The 19,615-nt window shown below is 42.4% G+C and overlaps 2 protein-coding genes across 2 annotated transcripts; one reads left to right on the top strand and one right to left on the bottom strand.

The window, feature by feature from the left end:
- Positions 1–1,275: 1,275 nt before the first annotated feature.
- On the top strand, positions 1,276–17,559 carry nol6 (nucleolar protein 6 (RNA-associated)). Its single transcript, XM_034595324.1, has 26 exons — positions 1,276–1,425; positions 2,521–2,721; positions 2,846–2,962; positions 3,084–3,263; positions 3,363–3,531; positions 3,703–3,831; positions 3,941–4,104; positions 4,184–4,304; positions 4,454–4,512; positions 4,619–4,720; positions 4,801–4,916; positions 5,005–5,182; positions 6,041–6,163; positions 6,487–6,635; positions 9,810–9,885; positions 10,530–10,670; positions 10,860–10,977; positions 11,332–11,486; positions 11,670–11,833; positions 12,071–12,223; positions 12,351–12,448; positions 12,621–12,745; positions 14,811–14,900; positions 15,013–15,213; positions 16,960–17,061; positions 17,177–17,559. Exons 1-26 carry the CDS (start codon positions 1,387–1,389, stop codon positions 17,324–17,326), a joined length of 3,420 nt encoding a protein of 1,139 aa, XP_034451215.1. The 5' UTR covers positions 1,276–1,386; the 3' UTR covers positions 17,327–17,559.
- On the bottom strand, positions 6,619–9,848 carry LOC117767568 (zinc finger BED domain-containing protein 1-like). Its single transcript, XM_034595325.1, has 2 exons — positions 8,088–9,848; positions 6,619–7,978 (listed from the first exon to the last, which is right to left on the bottom strand). Exons 1-2 carry the CDS (start codon positions 9,585–9,587, stop codon positions 7,430–7,432), a joined length of 2,049 nt encoding a protein of 682 aa, XP_034451216.1. The 5' UTR covers positions 9,588–9,848; the 3' UTR covers positions 6,619–7,429.
- Positions 17,560–19,615: the final 2,056 nt, after the last annotated feature.

Below are 19,615 nucleotides of genomic sequence, written 5' to 3'. Positions count from 1 at the left end.
ACTAAATACTAATATACATATACATATCATCATCAGCACTTAATCCTAATATTTATGTAAATATCATCATCAGAACTAAACCACCTTACTATATAATTTCAACATTTCAGTCCGGTTTGTTTTATTTTATTTTTCAATTAAATCTGTTTTGTTGTGAGTAGTGATGTGTCCTTCCGTGTTGAGGCTTCGAAGCGTGTGTCGAGTAATCCAGGAAGACTTTTATGAAGCGCGTATCGAGGCTTGTGTTGATGACGTTTGTGGTGACGTTCAAAGCCTCGCGAGCCGGCCGTACCACGTGACTGAGTCAGGAAGTGGTTCGCGGGTTTGGCGTGAGAATCGAAATATAAGGGGCAGCGAAACGCAATGGATCCCCCCCCCCCCTCACATTTTGTGGACTTGGGACTTTATTGCACGTTTGTTTGCAAAAAGAAAAGAAACCGCCTGAAACCCAGCACTGTGGAAAAGTTGTTATTTTTAAATAAAAATGAATAAAATCCCGATAGTCCCTATTTTACGTGTTACATGTTACAAGTAACACAAGCACATTCACATCACAACCCTCTGCCCAATTTGTTTCCACTTTCCCTTTTGACCCCGCCATTGTATCATAAAGACAGACACCATATTAATAAGTTCATAATTTATGTATTGGAATCACAAACATCATTCATTCATTTATTCAATTCAAAGCTTCACACACCAAAGCCATGGTGTCATTATAATCACTCTGCCTGTTTCACATTTATTGTCCACTTGATGGCACAGTAGAGCAAATGAAGCACCATGAAGCTTCGGCCCATGAGTGAACCAATTGGATGGAAAGCGTCAATGCTGCATGAAGCTTCATCTCGCCATCACTAGTTGTGAGTGTAAACTATAAACTGTAGAAACTGAAAACATCTATGCTCAGGACGTGTTATTCTGTTTTGAAAGCATTACTACTGTACATTTTGTGCGATCTCCTGATATAAATAAAGTTGTTTTAATAAAACCATCACAGTGTAAGTGCAGTCGGATTCCGCACAGTGTCTCTCCTTTCCTAACTCCTTACGTCTCCTCCTTAACATCTTTACTTGACCTCGCGTCGTTTTCCATCGGAGTGAAGGAGTAGTGGTTAGGAAAGGAGATTATTTGGACTTTTTGAACGCAGCCCATATGGCAGCCTGCTCCTGCAACCTATCTCGCTGTAGTCGACGAGCGGGCGGGCTCGATGAGCATCGAGCCAATTGCCGCTCACCGCTTCAGCCTCTCCACCAATCAGGACAATCATTTCCTGTTAGCAAGTTTAGCTAACCCTGTGCACACGTGAGAGCGCAAGAAGGAAGAGTGGTCTGGATCTAAACTAAAGATATCAGGAGTTATCGTCAACCTGAGAACACATCAGACATGAAAAAGGAGCAGACAGACGCAGAGGAGCCGCTGGAGGTGAGATAGGACGCGTTTAGCATGAACCTAGCTTAGCTCCACGGTGTTAACTCACTGCTGCATGGATGTTGCTCTCATGCTTTACTTACAACTCTACAGTCACGTTACATTGGTTTCCAATACCTACAGCGTTATTGAAACAGAATGACGGTGGTTTGACAAACAACAGAGTTAACGCTCATACAATACTGCTCCTAAATGGTTGAAGTCACGTCTCACAGAGGATTTTATGTTTACATGGGTAATCATATTTCATAGTCAGCTCCACTGACGTGCGGAGTACCACAAGGTTCTGTTCTTGGCCCAGTTTTTTCCACGTATCAGTCATTTTAATGGAGACTTCAATCACTGCAACGCAACCAGATAATGTTAGTCACCTGAGAAATTTAACTTAGTGTTTAACGGCTATCAAAAAAATGATGTCTTGTCATCTTTCTGCAGCTAAAGTCAGAAAAAGTATTAATATATGGTCCTGACCATCTAGCAGGCAATTTTCAACCTTTTATTGGTCCATTGGCAAGCGGAATTAAATCCACACCCAGAAACATGGGTATCACATTTGATTCGCAACAAAATGTTGAAGCCCATGACATAACCTTATTAAATCTTTAGGAGCTACTAACTCTCAATGCTCCAAGCCCTAAATCTAAAATCTTCTAACAACGATTCCTGGTAGTTCCTAAGTCAAGGCTGTTAAATCGGGGTGACCAGGCTCCTGCCATCAGGGCCCCAAGGCTCTGGAATTACTTGCCAGAGGAGATTAGACTTGTCAGCACTTTTTAAATCGATGCTTAAAATATATTTTTTTATAAGAAAGCCTATTAATGCCTGATTTTTAACTGGTTTTAACAGATGTTATTGTTTAAATATTTCATTTGATTTTCTGTGTTTTATTCCCATGTATTTTGTGTAGCACTTTGTAACCTTGTCTTGATATATCCTGAAATAAAGTTTTACTAGTATGATAACATAACATTTATCACATTCATCACCTTATGGTGTTCCCATCTATAATAATAACAAACATGTCAGAAGTTGAGTCAGTCTGAGGTGTTGTTGCTGCTGCCTCATGTTGTGCTGTGTGTTGTTTCACAGATGACTCCCTCAGATTCCGCTCATGAGGCGGAGGACACTGAGGCTCCTGTCAAAGCTAAAAGGAGCAAACCTGATGACAAGGTGGTCTACCACCCGGTGAAGCTGTCTCGAAGTGACCTGTACAGACCTCCCACTGCACAGGAGCTCAACCAGCTGAAGGAGGCGGAGAGCCTGTTTCACTGCAGCCTGCTGAAGATGCAGGTGAGACCTGAGAGAGAAGCGTCATCAGAGACATGAAAAGGAAATGAATTTGTCTTAATTCAAGCCTGTTGTACTGTGTAAACATTAAACTTTCACACACTCTTAAATCTATCAAAACTGACAGATGGAGGAGCTGCTGAAGGAGGTCACACTGAGTGAGCACAGGAAACGGCAAATAGATTCCTTCGTCCAGACAGTCACCGGGCTGCTACAGGCTGTGCCAGATTCACCAGAGGTTGAGGTTTGTAGAGAACAACTTTGTGACTGGGATAGTTAGCTTTATCCCTTTCATTCAGCTCTCTACAAAGTCGCACATAGACCCATGCAACCACTTTTTTAAAAACTCTTATCTCTGTGTTCAGGTTAGTGACCTGTCTTGGCTGTCAGGTGCAGTTAAGATCCCTTTCCTCCTGATGCCCAAAATGACAAAAGGCAGGTTCCACATGACAACTCCTGCCTCTGTTGATCTGATCGGCAGCTACCCCCTGGGCACCTGCACCAAACCACGCATCATGGTGGACCTGGCTGTCACAATCCCAGGAGTAAGTCACCTGCCTCCTTTTTACAGGCTGAATGCAAAACAAATATTAGATTCTAAGAGACACTGACCTCTTCTGTTCTGCTAATCCCTCTGTTATTAGAATGTCCTCCACCCAAAGGACGTCTTGAACCAGAGGTATCCGAGAAAAAGAGCACTGTACCTCGCGGGCCTGGCCCAGTATCTCGTATCCTCATCCGAGATTGGAACCATGCGTTATTCATGTCTCCACGGGAACCGACTCCGACCCGTCCTGCTGCTGACCCCTCCTGGTATCTAACTTTTTCATTCACACCATACTGACAGCCTATAAGGGCATTGAATTTAGTTTTCATTGGATGGATTTTAGCAGTGACTCTTCTTTGTATGTGCACATTGATAAAAAAGTATGTTTTTATCTGTCTATGATTGCGAGACATGATCTGTTGTGGTGTCCATTCAAGACTCTTCCAGCTTCATGGTGCGCGTGCATGCGTGTCCACCTCCTGGGTTCTTCAAGCCCAGTCGTTTTCATCCCCAGAGGAATAATATCCGGACAGAGTGGTACACTGGACTGCAGACGGCCCCGTCTGGTAAGGCTTATTCTTTAGATATTATCCATACATTTTTCTCAGACAATGATCATAGGGAAATCCTGGAAATATCGCTTTCAAAACCTTTGTCTTTTCTCGTTTTCTACAGAGAGCAGTGAACCACCCACTCCACATTACAACAGCTCTGTTCTGGGGGATTTACTGCCCAGGGCTCACCTCCAGTTTCTTTCTGCTGTCAGCTCCCAGTGCTCAGCTTTTTCAGAAGGGGTGGCTTTGCTCAAAGTCTGGCTTCGTCAGAGAGAGCTCGACCAGGCAAGAGGCTCATTTGATTGTTGCACAGAGCTTATGTCCCTTTTGTATTCTTCTGACCCTGTTTATCTCTGTCTTACAGGGCACTGGTTGTTTTAATGGCTTCCTGGCTTCAATGCTGCTGGCCTATTTGCTAACCACTCGCAAAGTCAGTAACACCATGACGGCCTATCAGCTGCTTCGAAACAGCTTGAACTTTCTGGGTAGGAACATTTTAAATCCACTTAATTCCAGATTTGTTAATATTGTATAATATGTATATAGTATAATGTGATATATCAAAGTAATAATAATTTGCTTTCCACTGTTTTGAATGTCTTGTAACTTCCACACCTGTCATTCTAACCCTCAGCCTCTACAGACATGACAGTGAACGGGATCAGCCTTGCCAAAAATCCCGACTCTACAGCTGTGAGTGGTCCAGCTTGAATTTAAAACTACAAACCTGGCAATGTAATTTTTTCACACTTCCTAAATGAATCTTTATTATACTATTCCTCCTTTCTTTCCCCCGCAGCCATCTCTCGCCGAGTTCCACAGTGCTTTCCAGGTGGTGTTTGTCGACCCCTCTGGACATCTCAACATGTGTGCTGATGTGACTGCTTGTACCTACAAACAGGTAAATACTTTAAATGTGCGATTATTTTTCACCCGTGAGATGAAGCAACAGGTTTTGACCGTTTTCAAATCGGTTCTCAGCTGCAGCACGAGGCGTCTGTGTCGATGCAGTTCTGGGACAACCCCACGGTGGATGGGTTCCACAGCCTCCTCATGACGCCCAAACCCATGATAAGGACAAGCGACCACGTATTCCAGTATGGCTCAGATCATCAACTAATGCAACAACTTTTCTCATTCCGTTTGTCTTCCCATCCTCATCCTGCCGGTTCCTCTTCCACTCAGGTTATGTGAGCTGGCCAAGCTTCAGTCCAGCTGTAAGAAACTGAATCTCCTCAATGAGCTCATGGACCACAGTGGGAATTATGTCCATGCTGCTCTCCCGTTCCTACTGTCACTGCTTCAGCAAGGACTGGGCCAAAGGATTCACCTCATCACCCACTCCCTCTCTCCGGACCCTGAGGTGGGAATGATTTACATTTAGGATATACAGTGGTCCACACCAATTTTTTACCTCCAAGAAGGAGGTTGTTTGTTTTGCCGTTAGTCTCTTTGTCTGTCTGTTAGCAGGATAATGCAAAAACTGAACTGAACCGATTTTTATATGGTATATTTTTATGAATTCTTCAAGTAATAATGCAGATATTTTGATGACAAATCAGGCATATTTAGAGGAATGATATCTACATCTGTGCAATTTGGTGCAGCTTGATTGGCTTTAAGGGGACTGTTGGACCTTGGTGGAGGTATGTGCTCCACAAAGTTCCATTCCAGTTACATAATTAGTAAATAGTCTGTGCTACTATTAACAAAGTCCTAACTATAATGACACACACATACCTTCATCAAGGCAGAACAGTCCCCATGTGAAACCACATTTGTTTTCACTAGATCCCGATTTTTTTTGAGGATCTGGATCAAATTGCACACTCATAAATATCAGTCCCTTAAAGATCCTAAATTTATTTTTAAATCTCGATCCACGAATTACTCTTTGTGAAGGAAATTGTTGAAAAACACCCTTTTGCAAAAATGTCCTGGATCCTGCACCAAATGTGTGTGAATTCTTAAAATCATGCTTCTCCCCTCCACAATAATTCATGGTTGTCGTTTTTTCGCAATCCTGCTGTCAAACACAGACAAATACATAACCTTCTCAGTGGAGGTAATTACATCTGCATTAATACTACTACAGCAGTGCATGTTAGTGATTAAAAGTGCCCTTACACAACATTGAGTCAAAAATATATTTACATTCTACAGTCTTTTAAACCACTGAAGTTGTTGAACTTGATTCATTTTTTTTTTTGTTTCATCACAGTGGTCTGTGGAGAGTGAAGCCCCAAAACACAAAGCTCAACCTCCTCTCTCCTTCGGTCTGCTCTTGAGGCCGGAGCTGGCCGCCTCTGTGCTTGAAAGAGGTCCACCTGCAGACAGCCCCAGGGTAACCTCACCAGTCTCTGTCTTCTGTGCATGTGTGGAGTGTTTCATTCCTTTTTTTTTTTCCCAATGGGGTAACAGTGGTTTCACTTTAGTATATTTGAGTGCAGTATCAAAAGTGCAGTGAAGATGGGAGCACACTTGTACTACATTGTCTCACAGGCTTAAAGTTATACAAGTTATACTCATATTAAAAGAACTGCTCACTGTACCATGGTTAGTATTTAGTATGGTTAAAAATATTTTTGGGATTGTACTAATCTAAATGTAGTATTTGTGGCCACAAATTGGTTGCAGTTCTAATATGTCTGACATTTGCCCTGCTAGGCGGCCGAGTTTCGCCAGCTGTGGGGTCCTCGCTCCGAGCTGCGTCGCTTCCAGGACGGCGGCATCACCGAGGCCGTGCTGTGGGAAGGAGAGAGCATGTGCCAAAAACGACTGGTCCCCAAACAGATCATCTCACACCTGCTACAGCTGTATGTATTTTATCATTGGATCAGCACACTGAGACACAACAGCCATCACGTTAATACTGGTTATTATACAGTGGTAGTTTGTTCAGTGTGTTCCTATCTGTACAAATATTCACTTTGATACCATGGTAACAGAGATTCTTCTTTGTTTTTCCTCATTGTTTTTTAAGACAACTAGATGATTTTGAAGAAATGTACTTTGTAACTACCATGTACAAAACATTACTTGTGTTTAGGTGAATGATGATGATGTTGTTGACATCATTTTACCATTGGCTTTATGTAGCTAAGTATTCAACTGCAATTCAGCTGATATCAACTACTGTAAAAGTGAGTTCCCACGTGGCTCCATGTTTAACGCTTCGCACTCTGGACTTTAAATGAAAGAGTTAAATGCTCAGAGGGACCTGTGGGCAGCTGTGGCTCAGGAGGCATAGAGGGTCAGTTGTTCGATTCCCGTCTCCTAGAGTCTGCATTCTGAAGTGCCCATGGGCAAGATACTGAGTCCCACATTTCTCCTGACCGTTTATAAATGGTGTAGTAGAAGAAACACCGTGTGTGTGTGTGTGTGTGTGTGTGACTTGTACTGTAAAGTGCATTGAGCAGCCTCTAAGACAGGTAAAGCGCCATATAAATACAATCTATTTAACTTTTTTTGTTGTCAGCAGTGGGAAAGTACCTGTTGTTGTTAAAGCCCTGTTATCGCCCCTTTCTTTCTGACTGTCCACCACAGTAGCCTTACTCTATGATTAGTACAGGAAGTCAGTGTAAACCTTCATCATGTTGGGTTATTTAAGTTACGCATTTCGGTTTACAAAGATCATCATGTCAACATGCTCTGGGCTCAGTCTTGTACGCATTGTTGCAAACGCTTGTCCAGACTCAGACAACAAAGACGGTAGCGATACCCCGGGTACGCACAAATAGTGTCTTGCCAGAGTGGCCAGTTTGGGGAATCTCGGTCCATTCACCCTCCACCAATCAAGGGGGTTTATGTCCAACGAGGGGGCGATGTCTCTCAAGTAATAATCTACCTGAGCCTCGGAGTCTGTGGCGTAGGAGGAGCTGTAGTTGTCTCCGAGGAGCAACATCATGGTGTTTTTGGTGTCACTTCTCATTTGTGAGGGCATGGCCACCTGGCTAATATCAGGCATGATAAGGGTTTCGTGCTGTTCATCCTTTGGACCCACTGTGGTAGTTATGACATCTAACTTTGAAACCAGCTCGTGCAGTTTGACCTTCGCAGCCAGTCTCCCTGTTGGCGTCAGGAAGCTGAGATGTTTGTGACGAGGGTCCAGCATGGAGGCGATCAGAGCTGGTTTGGACGACAAGTCATTAGAGTCGACCTGCAAACAGTAAAATAACATTAATAAGGGAATATATGAAGAGGAAGATTATTTTTGTCATTATATATACATTATATAACCAAATGTATTTTACTTAGTTTATGCCTACCTCCATGTGACTCCTAAGTGACGTCTGAACTTTCAGCTTAAACTCGGACACTTGTTCAACATCATTCTCTCTTGGCACAAGGTGAGTCTGAATGAGGCTGAACGTGATTGGGTAGATGTTTGAAATGGAAACCTCTGTTTCAGCAGATATGACTGTCGTTGCCCATTTCAATGTTGCCAGCACAGGTGTGAAATTCTCAATTATTTGCCAGTAGTCATCTTCAATCTCAAGGGTCTGGGCTTCCTGTCTGTTGGTGACTGTGCGATCGGAGAGCACAGCTTTAATAGCCCACCTTTGCTCTAGTAAGCGTTCAAACATATCACAGATAGTGTCCCATCGAGCTTTGCTCGACTGGATGAGCTTGTGCTGCGGCAGGCACATCTGAACCTGCTTCTGCTCCAAGGCCTCACCCGCCAGCATGTTGTGACTGAAGTGCTTGGCAAGTTTCCCTGCAGAAATTATGATGCGGATTAAATCCTCACTCAGCCCATTACTGACTGCCTGCTGCAGTGTAGTGGCAAAGCAAGTGGCGTAGTCCCAGCTGACGCGGGAACACGCATGTGCTGACAAAATGTCTTGTGTGTTGTTATGAACACACGCGGTCACTTTCCCGTCGATACCCCACGTCTTCACAGTGTTGAGCAGCTTCTCTGTGACGCTGTCTGTAGTGGGCTGACTGTCTGATGACAGCTTGTGTGTCTGCAGCACAGCTGACCTGCCCAGCCACTCCTCCGTTATGAACGAGCAGGACACTGTGATGTACCTTTGGAAGGGCAGAGCTGTCCAGAATTCAGCAGTGAGAGCCACTTTCTCCACCCTACCCAGCTGCACCACCAGCTCCTCCACCTTCTCATGGAAGTGTCCTTCAATAAGACGTGTGATATCACCAGTAGATGGCATTTTATAATTATGCACTGTGTATGCAAGTAGCTCTCGAAACCCATCCCCGCTAACCACGCTGATGGGGAGCATGTCCTTCTCTATCATCCTGGAGATGAGTTCAGTCACCTCTGCGTGTGTGGCCAGTGACACCCCGTCATTAGGCATCGTGTCCGGGTGCTTGTTCTTGATGTGGTACATCATGCTGGTGGTGCTGCTCCTGTACTTCAGCTTGGTGTCACACATGGTGCAGTGGACCTCGTCGTCCACTTTGATGAAAATGTCCCACACGGAGCTCCGCTTCAGGCGCTTCCTCTCCCCGTAATCTCGCTCGTGGATGTTCGCGGCCACGTTGGGAGACATGATGTTGACCTGCATGATGTCCTGGTTGTTCGCGGCGCTCTCCTCCTCGCTGCTGCACTGGACGGTGCAGATCACCGGCTTCTCGTCCTCGTCCAGCGGCGCAGTGTACGGATGGTGCCTGCTCATGTGGTTCATCATGGTGCTGGTGGCTCCGCCGCAGTACTTTAGCGTCGCGTCGCATTTCATGCAGCGGACGAAGTTGCCCACTTGTTCGAAGCAGTCCCACACCGAGCTGCGTCTCCTGCCGGTCCGCTTCATGTCCCGAGCCGCTGCGGAACACGGAGCCCAGGGAGGTTTCCGTTAGCTAGCGAGCTAATGCTAACCGCCACCGCAAGAATGTAATAAAAACCCTGAATTATGCCCCAGTTGACTTCAGCACATGCCCTGACAGCAGAAGGCAGTGTGGGGGGTGGATGTGGGCATTTGCGGGAGCCTCACTTGTCTCTTTTAAATGAAAATGTGATATTTATTGTCCACCAGACACGCAGAGATCCCCGAGTCCTGTGTGCGGTATGTGGGGGCGATGGTGGATGACGTCATCAAGACGGGAAGTGAGGTAAATCGTTGCAATTTAATTTACATGTTTTTAGACATTTAAAGTGGAAATAAAGTCTATGAGATTCAGTGAAAACAAATATAATTAATTTTGTGTTTTTAAATGTTGGTGTATATTCTTCTATGGGGGCCCGACAGTATCTGTTTACCCTTGTACATATATTTATTTGTTTATTTTCTGAAATGCAATAAGATAGAAAAAAGTAAGGTACATAAATATTTATATATTATACACTTTTCACTACATCGGAAATGCTATTTGTAGTGGGACATACTTGAGTAAATTGCAATGAAGTAGACATTTATATATACTGTTATTAGTCTATAGGCAGGTATGGTATAAAATATGAATATAATAAGTACAAAAATGGTATGTGCCATATTAAATGGTTATAATTTCACAGTAGTATACTAGATAGCCGTATAAATCTATAAATATGTATATATGTATCAATTCACAAATATACATTGCATTTACATAAATATATAGTAGGTGAATATATCACAATAAGAGGCGTGCCTAAGGAATAATATAATTGATATACGTTGTACACATAGAAGAAAAGTAATGCAAAGGATGCTGATGTGCAAAAGGACATTTTTATCAGCAATAGTGCAAGTAATGATGATAAGTTGTGTCTTCAGGTGCCCAGTACAGGAGAGGAGGACAGTCTGAAGGTGGTTCAGTCTTATGATGACCTGAGTAGAAAACTGTGGAGGCTGGAGGGTCTGCCTCTCGCCATCACAGCAGTGCAAGGAGCTCACCCCGCGCTCAGATACACACAGGTAAAGCCTCTGGTTCTCAACAGGAAAACTGCTCTTATACATTTAATCATAAGCAACATTTTTAGTAATTTAGTATCATTTTAAAGACCTCTTCCATGCAGCTCCTGCTCAGAGAGCTGTTCTAAAAGTGTGGACAGCTGTGGTTATTGTACATTGTGACTGTTCTAACATGTCAGCTGTGCCTTGCAGGTCTTTCCCCCTCAGCCACTGAAGCTGGACTATTCCTTCTTTGAGAGAGAAAAGACTGCCAGATCATTGGTGCCAAAGGAAGACAAACCGTGCCCCGCTTATATCACCCCTATCACAGGTTAGTGCTCCATCTACCTTCATGTCAGCCCCTGGCATTCGTGTCTCTACTCTAATAAAATAATAACAGGCAGGAATAGCAATTAAAATGTAAGTGGTACTGCTGAGTAAGTTATGCACTGTTTGCTTTAGAGAATACATTACACATCAATTTTCACTCTCACTCAATTTCTCTTTTCCTTGCACGTGTGTTCCCTGTAATTTATTTTCACTCTCATGGATGCCGACATGCAAAATTGCATAATATCTAACTTTCAACTCATGTATTCAAAGCTTGAAGATTACAGCAACTTAACCATATATATTTGGCCTTATAGACTATTAAAACATGTGTTGGTAACCCTCATTCTTGCAGTGATTTGTCACATGGAGGGGAGTGGAAAGTGGCCTCACGACCGCCTCGCCATCCGTCATATCCGCGCCGCTTTTCACAACAGCCTGGGAGAGTTGCTCAAGAACCACCATAATTATACGTGCAGGCCCTGCCCCACACACCTGGATGTCTGGAAGGTGAGTTTGTTTACATGACTCACGTGAACTTGACTGCGTAGAGATGATGCAAAAAATGTTTCTTGGAATCTTATCATTAGATCAGGGATGTTGTTTAGCAATGGCACAGTTTTTTTTTTTTCCATTGAAGTTCACTGTATTGTTTATTTACATCCCCTCACCTCCATTTGCTCATGTGTCCAGGACGGCTTGGTGTTCCGGGTACAGGTGGCCTATCATCGGGAGCCTCAGGTGCTGAGGGAGAGTGTGAATGCAGAGGGCCTGCTGGTTGTGAGGGACAATGAGGAGGCTCAGGCTCTGGAGATGGCCACAATTCACAAACCTCTGCTCACGAGCACATTACATGGGTAAAACTCAAACAGTGACGCAAAGTAGAACCTGTGTGTGAGAAAGCAGTGTTGCAGCTAGAATCTTAACAGTTATTTTGGGATCATGTTTTCACTTTCTTCAACGTTTGACCTACTTTTCTTCCTCCCTGTTCTTCCTTTTTTTTTTCTGTATCATTGTTGTTTTGCTTCCTCTGCGATTGCACTACTACTTTATTTTCTTCTCCATTTCTTTACATTCCATCTTTCTGTTGTCAGGCTGCAGCAGGAGCACCCAAGTTTTGGGGCCGTGTGTCGCCTGGTCAAGCGCTGGCTGGGGGCTCAGCTCTTCAGTGAGGACATTACAGAGGACGCGGCCGACCTGCTGGTGGCGTCACTTTTCCTGCAGCCCGCACCTTTCACTCCTCCTGGGTGACTACCACTTCTACTTTTTTGATAATCCGTCCACGATTTCAGGGTCATCTGCGAGAACACATTCTGTTTACATCCCTTTGTTAGTTCAGTAGGTCATGTGAGTGAATTTGTCCTCGTTCCCCAGTTCTCCTCAGGTGGGCTTCCTTCGCTTCCTTCATCTGCTCTCCTCCTTTGACTGGAGGAACAACCCACTGGTGGTCAACCTCAACAACCAACTCGCAGGCACGCACACACACATACCCACAAATACACCCCTCTTCTCTCCGTGTTACACAAACAAATCCTTCCTGACCGCTTTCTATTTACACACCCGACATACTTTAACATCCTGCTCGTATGTGTTGCTGTTTCCACACAAAGTTGAATTGTTGTTCTCTTCTTTGGTCACATGCAGCCACTGACTACACAGAAATCAAGAATGAGTTCATGGCCTCCAGGGAGTCTCTGCCTGTCATGTTTATAGCTACGCCTAAGGACAAAATAACATCGATGTGGACCAAGCGAGGACCTAGTGTACAGGTCAGTGGACACGCAAACGCACTGTGCAACTTGCACAGCAACACATTTTAATAGATGAGCACTCAATGCTGAATTTTCAAAACAATTATATATTACAAGGGGTCAGTCACAGAAAAAGAGAAAATGGGATGATGACATGAAATAGGTCACAAACACAAAGTTAATTACAAACAACGGTGTAGAAAAGAGTTACATGTTCTTGGCAAAGAGCAGTCGCATAGTTTCCCGATCCTGGAGCCTTTCCTCAGTGCACACTGTTCTCCTGGATCACACTGTCAAAAGATATGAAACTGTCTTATGAGTATTGATTAATGATTTACTCTTTATAAGTGAACAGTAAATGTCCCTGGATAGATGATAAATGTATTTCTCGAAACAGATTTTTAGACGGGATGATTTACTGCACTACTTACCACAGGCAAATAGCCATGCTTTTTTCTCATAGCTGGAAATTGATTGTTCTGAAGTCTTTCCAAAACCTCATGTAAATCATTGATCTGGAAATGCAGAAGTTGTATTTATTACTTTAGCATATAACCAAAATATGAATTAATAAACAACATTTCAAAGGCTCAATGTCACTTAGTATATCCACAGCCTCCTTAGCCAACTCTTTGAAAGCACTTCATAGGTTTTTTTGGAGACCGTCAGGTTTAGCTCACCAGTTGCTGTTCATTGCCGTTTTCTGACGTGGTGAAATAAGGTAAATGTTTAGTTCTGTATTCCTCTGTGTGGATGTGAGCGTAGCTGTATAAGAGTCCAGCCGTGCACAGTAGTGTCCTAAAAAGATGCACGCGGCAGCTTCCCATGGTGCGTAGCTGACCCAGATAAGTTTCCTGCGCTCCCCCACTTCACTCCCACCTACAAGCCCAACATTGACTCCAAGCCTCTCCCAGCATCCTCTTTTATACGCCGGCTGAGAGCAGGATCTTTGTCCACTGTGACGTCATCTTGGGCTTAATGAGCAAAATTGTAATGTTCAGGTTTATGTCCATTTTCCCCTCTCTGGAAGCTCAGGTTGCATGTGTGTATATATAAATATATATTTTTAATTCACATGCCCACCCTCACTGACTAACAAACCTGAAAACGTGTTTCAAGACAAATTCACAGATGAGAGCGAGTGACCTGGTGTGTTATTTGTAGTTGTTTCAATGCCTCTGAATGACCACTAGGGAGCAGATTGTGATGGAGTGAATCAGAATGAATGTTTGAGTTTTTCTTTCTGAATTCACAAGATGCTTTCGGTCAACAATATGCAGACCTTGGCCGCAGACCAGACCACTGACCCAGTAAAACAAATAATTATCCTGATGAATGAACATAATCATCATAATTTGGTCCATCTGTCCAAGAGTAGTTAAAATACAAAACAACATTGTATGCGAAGGAACAAGCTGAAATAAATGTTTGAGGAGTTCAGTGCGTTCAGTAAGGAGAAAGTACCTTTTTAAAAGATCGTGATATTTTCCAGTCATCCCATTTTTGTTATTATGCTGTTTTTATAATTGTGTAAATGAACAGAGAACCTCTTACTCCTTGTGTTTTTATCCCTCTGTTGATCTAAGTGGCTTTGATAAGGCTTATCGCTCGGTTCTCACTACACTCCAGGATATTGCTCTAAATGTAATGTTATTTATGATGTCATTGCCTTTGTGTGCATGCAGTTGTTGGTCATATTTTACGTGTTATAGGAAACTGTATTACAGTGATAATTGTAATGGCAGCCAGTAGATTAAATATCTCCACCAAGGCCCAACAGACCCCTTAAATTGAAGCCACACCAAATTACACACTCATAAAAATCATTGCCTGAAATATGCCTCTTTTTATCCCCTCAGGATCCATAAATTATTCTCTGGGAAATTGGTGAAAATAGAAAAATCTAAAAAATGCTTACAATGTTAAATGGTTTCTTGTCCCATCCTTAAACCAAGTTTCACGGAAATCTGTTGAGTAGCTCTTCTGTAATCTTGCTGACAAACAATCAAACCATCCAACAAACTGACAGAGATGAAAGCATAACCTCCAGAATGTCTGAAGCTACTTTTGGTTGTGTTTGCAGATGCTGCAGCGTGTGGTGATGGTGGCTGCAGAGAGTCTGAAAGTACTGGAACATCAGCTGATGGACGGCAGCCAGATTCAAGATGTCAGGGTGAGTAACAGTCACTTGAAATCTCTTTCACTCACCATTTCTCAAATGATCCAATGTTTTAGCGAACTATCATTAAATACCTCTGTACTGTGATACACTTGTTTGTGTGCAGGTGGTCATGCGTCCTCCTCTGGACGCCTACGACGTCTTGATCCACCTGAACCCGAAGCAGGTTCCCCTCCTCGGCCAAGCAGTAGACCCCCCCGCTGTCAACTTCAGCAGGGGCGGGATGACTGGCGGTGCGATCCAGTCCGGGGGGGCCCTGCCCGTCATCGACTACAACCCGGTGTCGCTCTACCTGGCCGAGCTCAGAGTGAGTCTGATCTGTCAGGGAAGGTGTCATTTTTACATCACCATGATAAAAATGTAAAGCAGGATTTACGCACACAACTCACAGCTGGATTGCTCAGAGGAATAATGTATGTGACATCCAGCAGCTTCCTGATAAAACAGTGAACTGGGAAATATCCAGTAAACTTTCCTGTTCGTGCATTGTTCAAAACGCCATGACATTGATGCATGAACACTGATGATATCTCTCTTTCTTTTCTACTAAAGCAGTAATATCCATGTTCTTCACCTTCTCTTTCCACACTCATATACATGACTTGTATGTTAAAGCATAGTTCTCAGCAAGCCTCTTGACGCTTGACCTCTCTCTCTGTCTTTGTCCTTCTCTCTCTGTCCCTCTCACTCCGTCTCTCTTCTTGTTGTTTGTCTCCATCAACCATTAATGCGATGAAAGGACATTTGCTACGTTATGCAGCAATACAGCCTGTGCACAGTTTAAACAAGTGTACACTTAGCCATCAATGACAGGGGTCATCAGTCAATCCGAGAGCTGATATAGAAAAGAATAGAAAGCTTTATTGTCATTGTGCAGGCTACAATGAGATTAGTTCTCAAGTTAAGTACATTTAACATTTTAAACATCAACCACCATACACATTCATTCAGCCTCTAAATGCAAATTTAGTTTGAGATGTAATGATTGCACTAGTTCAACAGGTTCAATGGGTTAAACATGGCAAAGAGCTGCTGCACTCATGCACGCCACCCTTTGACTGAGCTTATCAAATAGAGGTAAATGAAAGGGCGTGTGGAGGAAGTGAACTGAGGTAACTGAAGCTGTTTTCAGACCTGAACTCCAGAGACTGTCCCCACAATTGTGTTTTTCTGGAGTTTGCCTTTCACGTATGAACACTGCAGCATGTATGGCACAACTTTTTCATCCTGAGATATTTGTTTCCTCTTGCGTTTTGTGTTTGTCGCATGTAAGAAACGTCAACACAATCTCTCACTTGCTGTGCAGCGGACCTCCTGCTGTGTTCACAAATGGGCACATTTGGACATTACCCAGACGTTTTACTAGGGGGCTTGTAGGAGAAAGTCCGGAGCCTCTTACTCGGATGTTCTCACATACAGATTCATAGTATTCACATGCAGATCAAAGTGCTTGACCTAAAACAGAAGAACGCAAGCTTAAAAACAGAACATAGTAAGACAGGGAAATATGTTACAACAAAAATTTATGAAAAAAATGTAAAATAATTAATTGAGTAAAGCAATGTTAAGATTTTAAAGAAAGAATTCATGGTTGAATTAATTATAACAAAGGTTTGAGCACTTTTTGAACTGTGTTGACAGAATGCACGTACAATGTGTAGTGTGAGTGAGTTCAACAGCGTTGACGCATTATTACAGAAAGCTGCCTCAACATGTTTGTGATTCATTTAACAAGTGAGCAGATTGACACACAATCCGATTGATAATAAATAAAGTAAAATAAAAAAGGTGCCAGTCTAATTTCTGGCTTTAGAAACAAGTAAGACGATTTAAAAATATATCCCTAGTGTAACTGGCAACCTGCACAATGATGCTACTACTGGTGTGATGTGTTCTTTTTTCCCATGTTTGGCTACGACCAATTAAGAACTAACAATTTATAATAAGGATATAATATAATAGGATTTGCTTTTAAAATCGACAACTGCAACAAAAAACTCTGCTTATTTCCTGAACTTCTGCTGCTCCATCACTTAACCTGATATATTTTCAGGAGGCGTTCGGAGACCTCGCGCTCTTCTTCTGTGATCCCCATGGTGGAACAGTGATTGCAGTTTTATGGAAACCGAAGGCGTTCATCTCGATGCCTTTTAAGGTAAAGGTTAAGTTGCTCATGTCCCCTTCCCCTATTATGAAGTCATGTCCATCATGCTCATTTTTCACCTGTCAACATCTGTCACGCCGACCTTATATTTTACTCTCTCCCTCAGACGTCGCAGGTGTCTGCTCGGAGCGTGGAAGTGACGGGGGAGGAAGTAAAGACTGTTCCTAACGTGGAAGCGATTCTGGAGGACTTCCTGATCATGGGGAAGGGATTGATCAAATCAGTGGACGCAAGGACTGAAAAATGGTCATTTTAGAAAATTCTAATGTTCAAATACACGCACCTCTTTCTCCGTAATCTTTTTAGCATCTGACATGTTCACCACACAGTATATTTGATCCATTTGTTTTGTTTCTCTCTGCCTATTTGAAAAGGAACAATGTAAACAACAATGAATTGTGGACCTCTTTTCAACATTATTATGTATTATGTATTGTTTGTTTTGGTGTAGCTGCATCACACCCAATAAATACATAACTACTCTATTATTTTAGTTTCAGTGTTTTTGTTGCAGTAGAGCTACAATTATTAGTTTCATTGATCAGTTGACCAACAGAAAATTAATACAGTTTTGATAATTGATTAATCGTGGAAGTCAAGGTTCTTTAATGTGATAAAATGCTGATTTTCAATATTTTCTATCGTTGCAAATGGAATATATTTAGATTTGGATCGTTGACTTTACAAAACGAGTAATTTAATAGCATCAGATTGGACTCTAGAAAAGATTGTTTCACATTATCGAAGCTTAATTGACCTAATCAAGAAAATAATAATGTGTGACAGTTTTGTATTTGTTTGCATGCATTTCGAAACTTTTCCAACTGTTCCTCCTTGGCATCGATGCAGAGATGCAATGCTGCCTGTGCCATGTGTCATAGTTTTATATTTGCACAACAAACACAGTGCTGACAGAAAAAGCTGGGAGGCCGTTTCAGACAGTTTATGAAGAGTTTGTCGAGTCTCGTATCGAATAAAGCTGTGGATGGGGCTTAAACGGCTGCAAGCATGATTGTGATCTCAAATATTGGACACCAGACAAAAAGGGCTCAGTTGTGTTGTGTAAGCATTCCTGTGTAGCAATTATGGTTCAAACTTGTACATTTCAACCAAAGGAAACAGGTTGAGGCCTTAGCATCTCCAACAACAAACAAAAAAAAAATCACAAAAACTAAATTGTGATTTCAAGAATGAGAGGAAACTTTAATTTGTATTTATCGTGAGATCGTTCCTACTGTACATTTATCCTGCAACTCCTATTCACCGCGCAGAACCTGAGCTTCTCTTGAGTAGGAAAAAATACAGCAAATTGAAATGTACAACAAATCTGACGACCATTGCCAGATGCTGCATCTCTGTTCTTATGATAAACTGCACATTCCAGTGCAATATTGTCTGAATGATGTAGTCGCATTAAATTTGTTTTTACCCAAACAATACTCCCCATTACAACAAATGAGATGACTGAAAAAGCATGTAAAATTAGTGTCTTATTTCTCCTGATCTACACACAGCTCCCTGATTTACCAGGGATAGTTGCTAAAGTGGAGCTCTGAGTTCACAGTCTCCTGTTATCTGTTTATTATTGTAACATATTAAACAGGTTGTTGTTTATTTTCACAGCCTCAGTGACAGTCCACAGTTATGGTGATGCAAATAAGAATACGCTTCTGAGCCCATCATTTGACAGTAAGTATTCTAAGAAGGCATTTGTCAACAATCTGTGATCCAGAAGCAGAAGGAAATCCTTTTCGTTTGGTTGGATTTTCTTTATTTAACTTGCACATTAGGATTACTCTCTCTCTCTATTTCTCTCCTTGACGGGTCATCTAAGGTTGAATCATCTAAGCAGCCTGTGCCGGTTACAGATAATGAAAGGGCGGGTGTAACGTGTAGTTGTTTTTCCACAATATGTTTATTGTCATTTTCTTATTTTCTTTTAACACATTGAAAACATATATTAACAACAATTTGAGACCAGAAGTACGTACCCGACATAGACATACATATCCACACCCACACCCACACACACACACACTCACCTGCATCGATACCAGGTAGAATACAAGTAAGATGAAATACAGTATTACCCTACTTTGTTTAGCATCTACTTTCATGATGTTCATGTATGGTTCCCAGAGCTGAACAAAGCCTTTCCGCTTGCCCTTAGCAATGTAAGTTAGTCTTTCCAGACCGATACAATCCGAAAGCTCCCGTATAAACATTCTCAATGATGGTGCATCCACACTCTTCCAACAGAGTGCAATAGCTCTCCTGGCTCGAAGAAGTCCAAAGTCCAGAAGTTTGGTCCGTTTCGATGTTTGTATAAAGTCCTTTGGATATGAAGGAGTTTGACATTCAGAGGGACTTTAATGTTAAACAATTCTGACAAGCATTTTAAAACATCTTTCCAGACATTTTGGATCTTTGGACTTTCTCATAGACAATGATGTAAAGTACCTTTCTCATCTAAACATTTTGTACAAACAACTGCAATATTAGCGGACATATGATGGAGCTTGGTAGGAGTTATGTAAATTCTCAA

This window comes from Hippoglossus hippoglossus, chromosome 9, assembly GCF_009819705.1.
Source record: "Hippoglossus hippoglossus isolate fHipHip1 chromosome 9, fHipHip1.pri, whole genome shotgun sequence".
In the NCBI taxonomy this organism is placed as follows: Eukaryota; Metazoa; Chordata; class Actinopteri; order Pleuronectiformes; family Pleuronectidae; genus Hippoglossus; species Hippoglossus hippoglossus.
This window is presented reverse-complemented; position numbering and strand designations above follow the sequence as displayed.

Bases quoted from the DNA above. Each gene is read 5' to 3' on its own strand.
- nol6 (XM_034595324.1), top strand. From the start codon at position 1,387: ATGAAAAAGGAGCAGACAGACGCAGAGGAGCCGCTGGAG. The intron at 12,449-12,620 runs GCACGCACACAC...GGTCACATGCAG, and splicing joins CCTCAACAACCAACTCGCAG to CCACTGACTACACAGAAATC. The intron at 12,746-14,810 runs GTCAGTGGACAC...TTGTGTTTGCAG, and splicing joins AGCGAGGACCTAGTGTACAG to ATGCTGCAGCGTGTGGTGAT.
- LOC117767568 (XM_034595325.1), bottom strand. From the start codon at position 9,587: ATGAAGCGGACCGGCAGGAGACGCAGCTCGGTGTGGGACTGCTTCGAA. The intron at 7,979-8,087 runs GTAGGCATAAAC...TACTGTTTGCAG, and splicing joins CACTTAGGAGTCACATGGAG to GTCGACTCTAATGACTTGTC.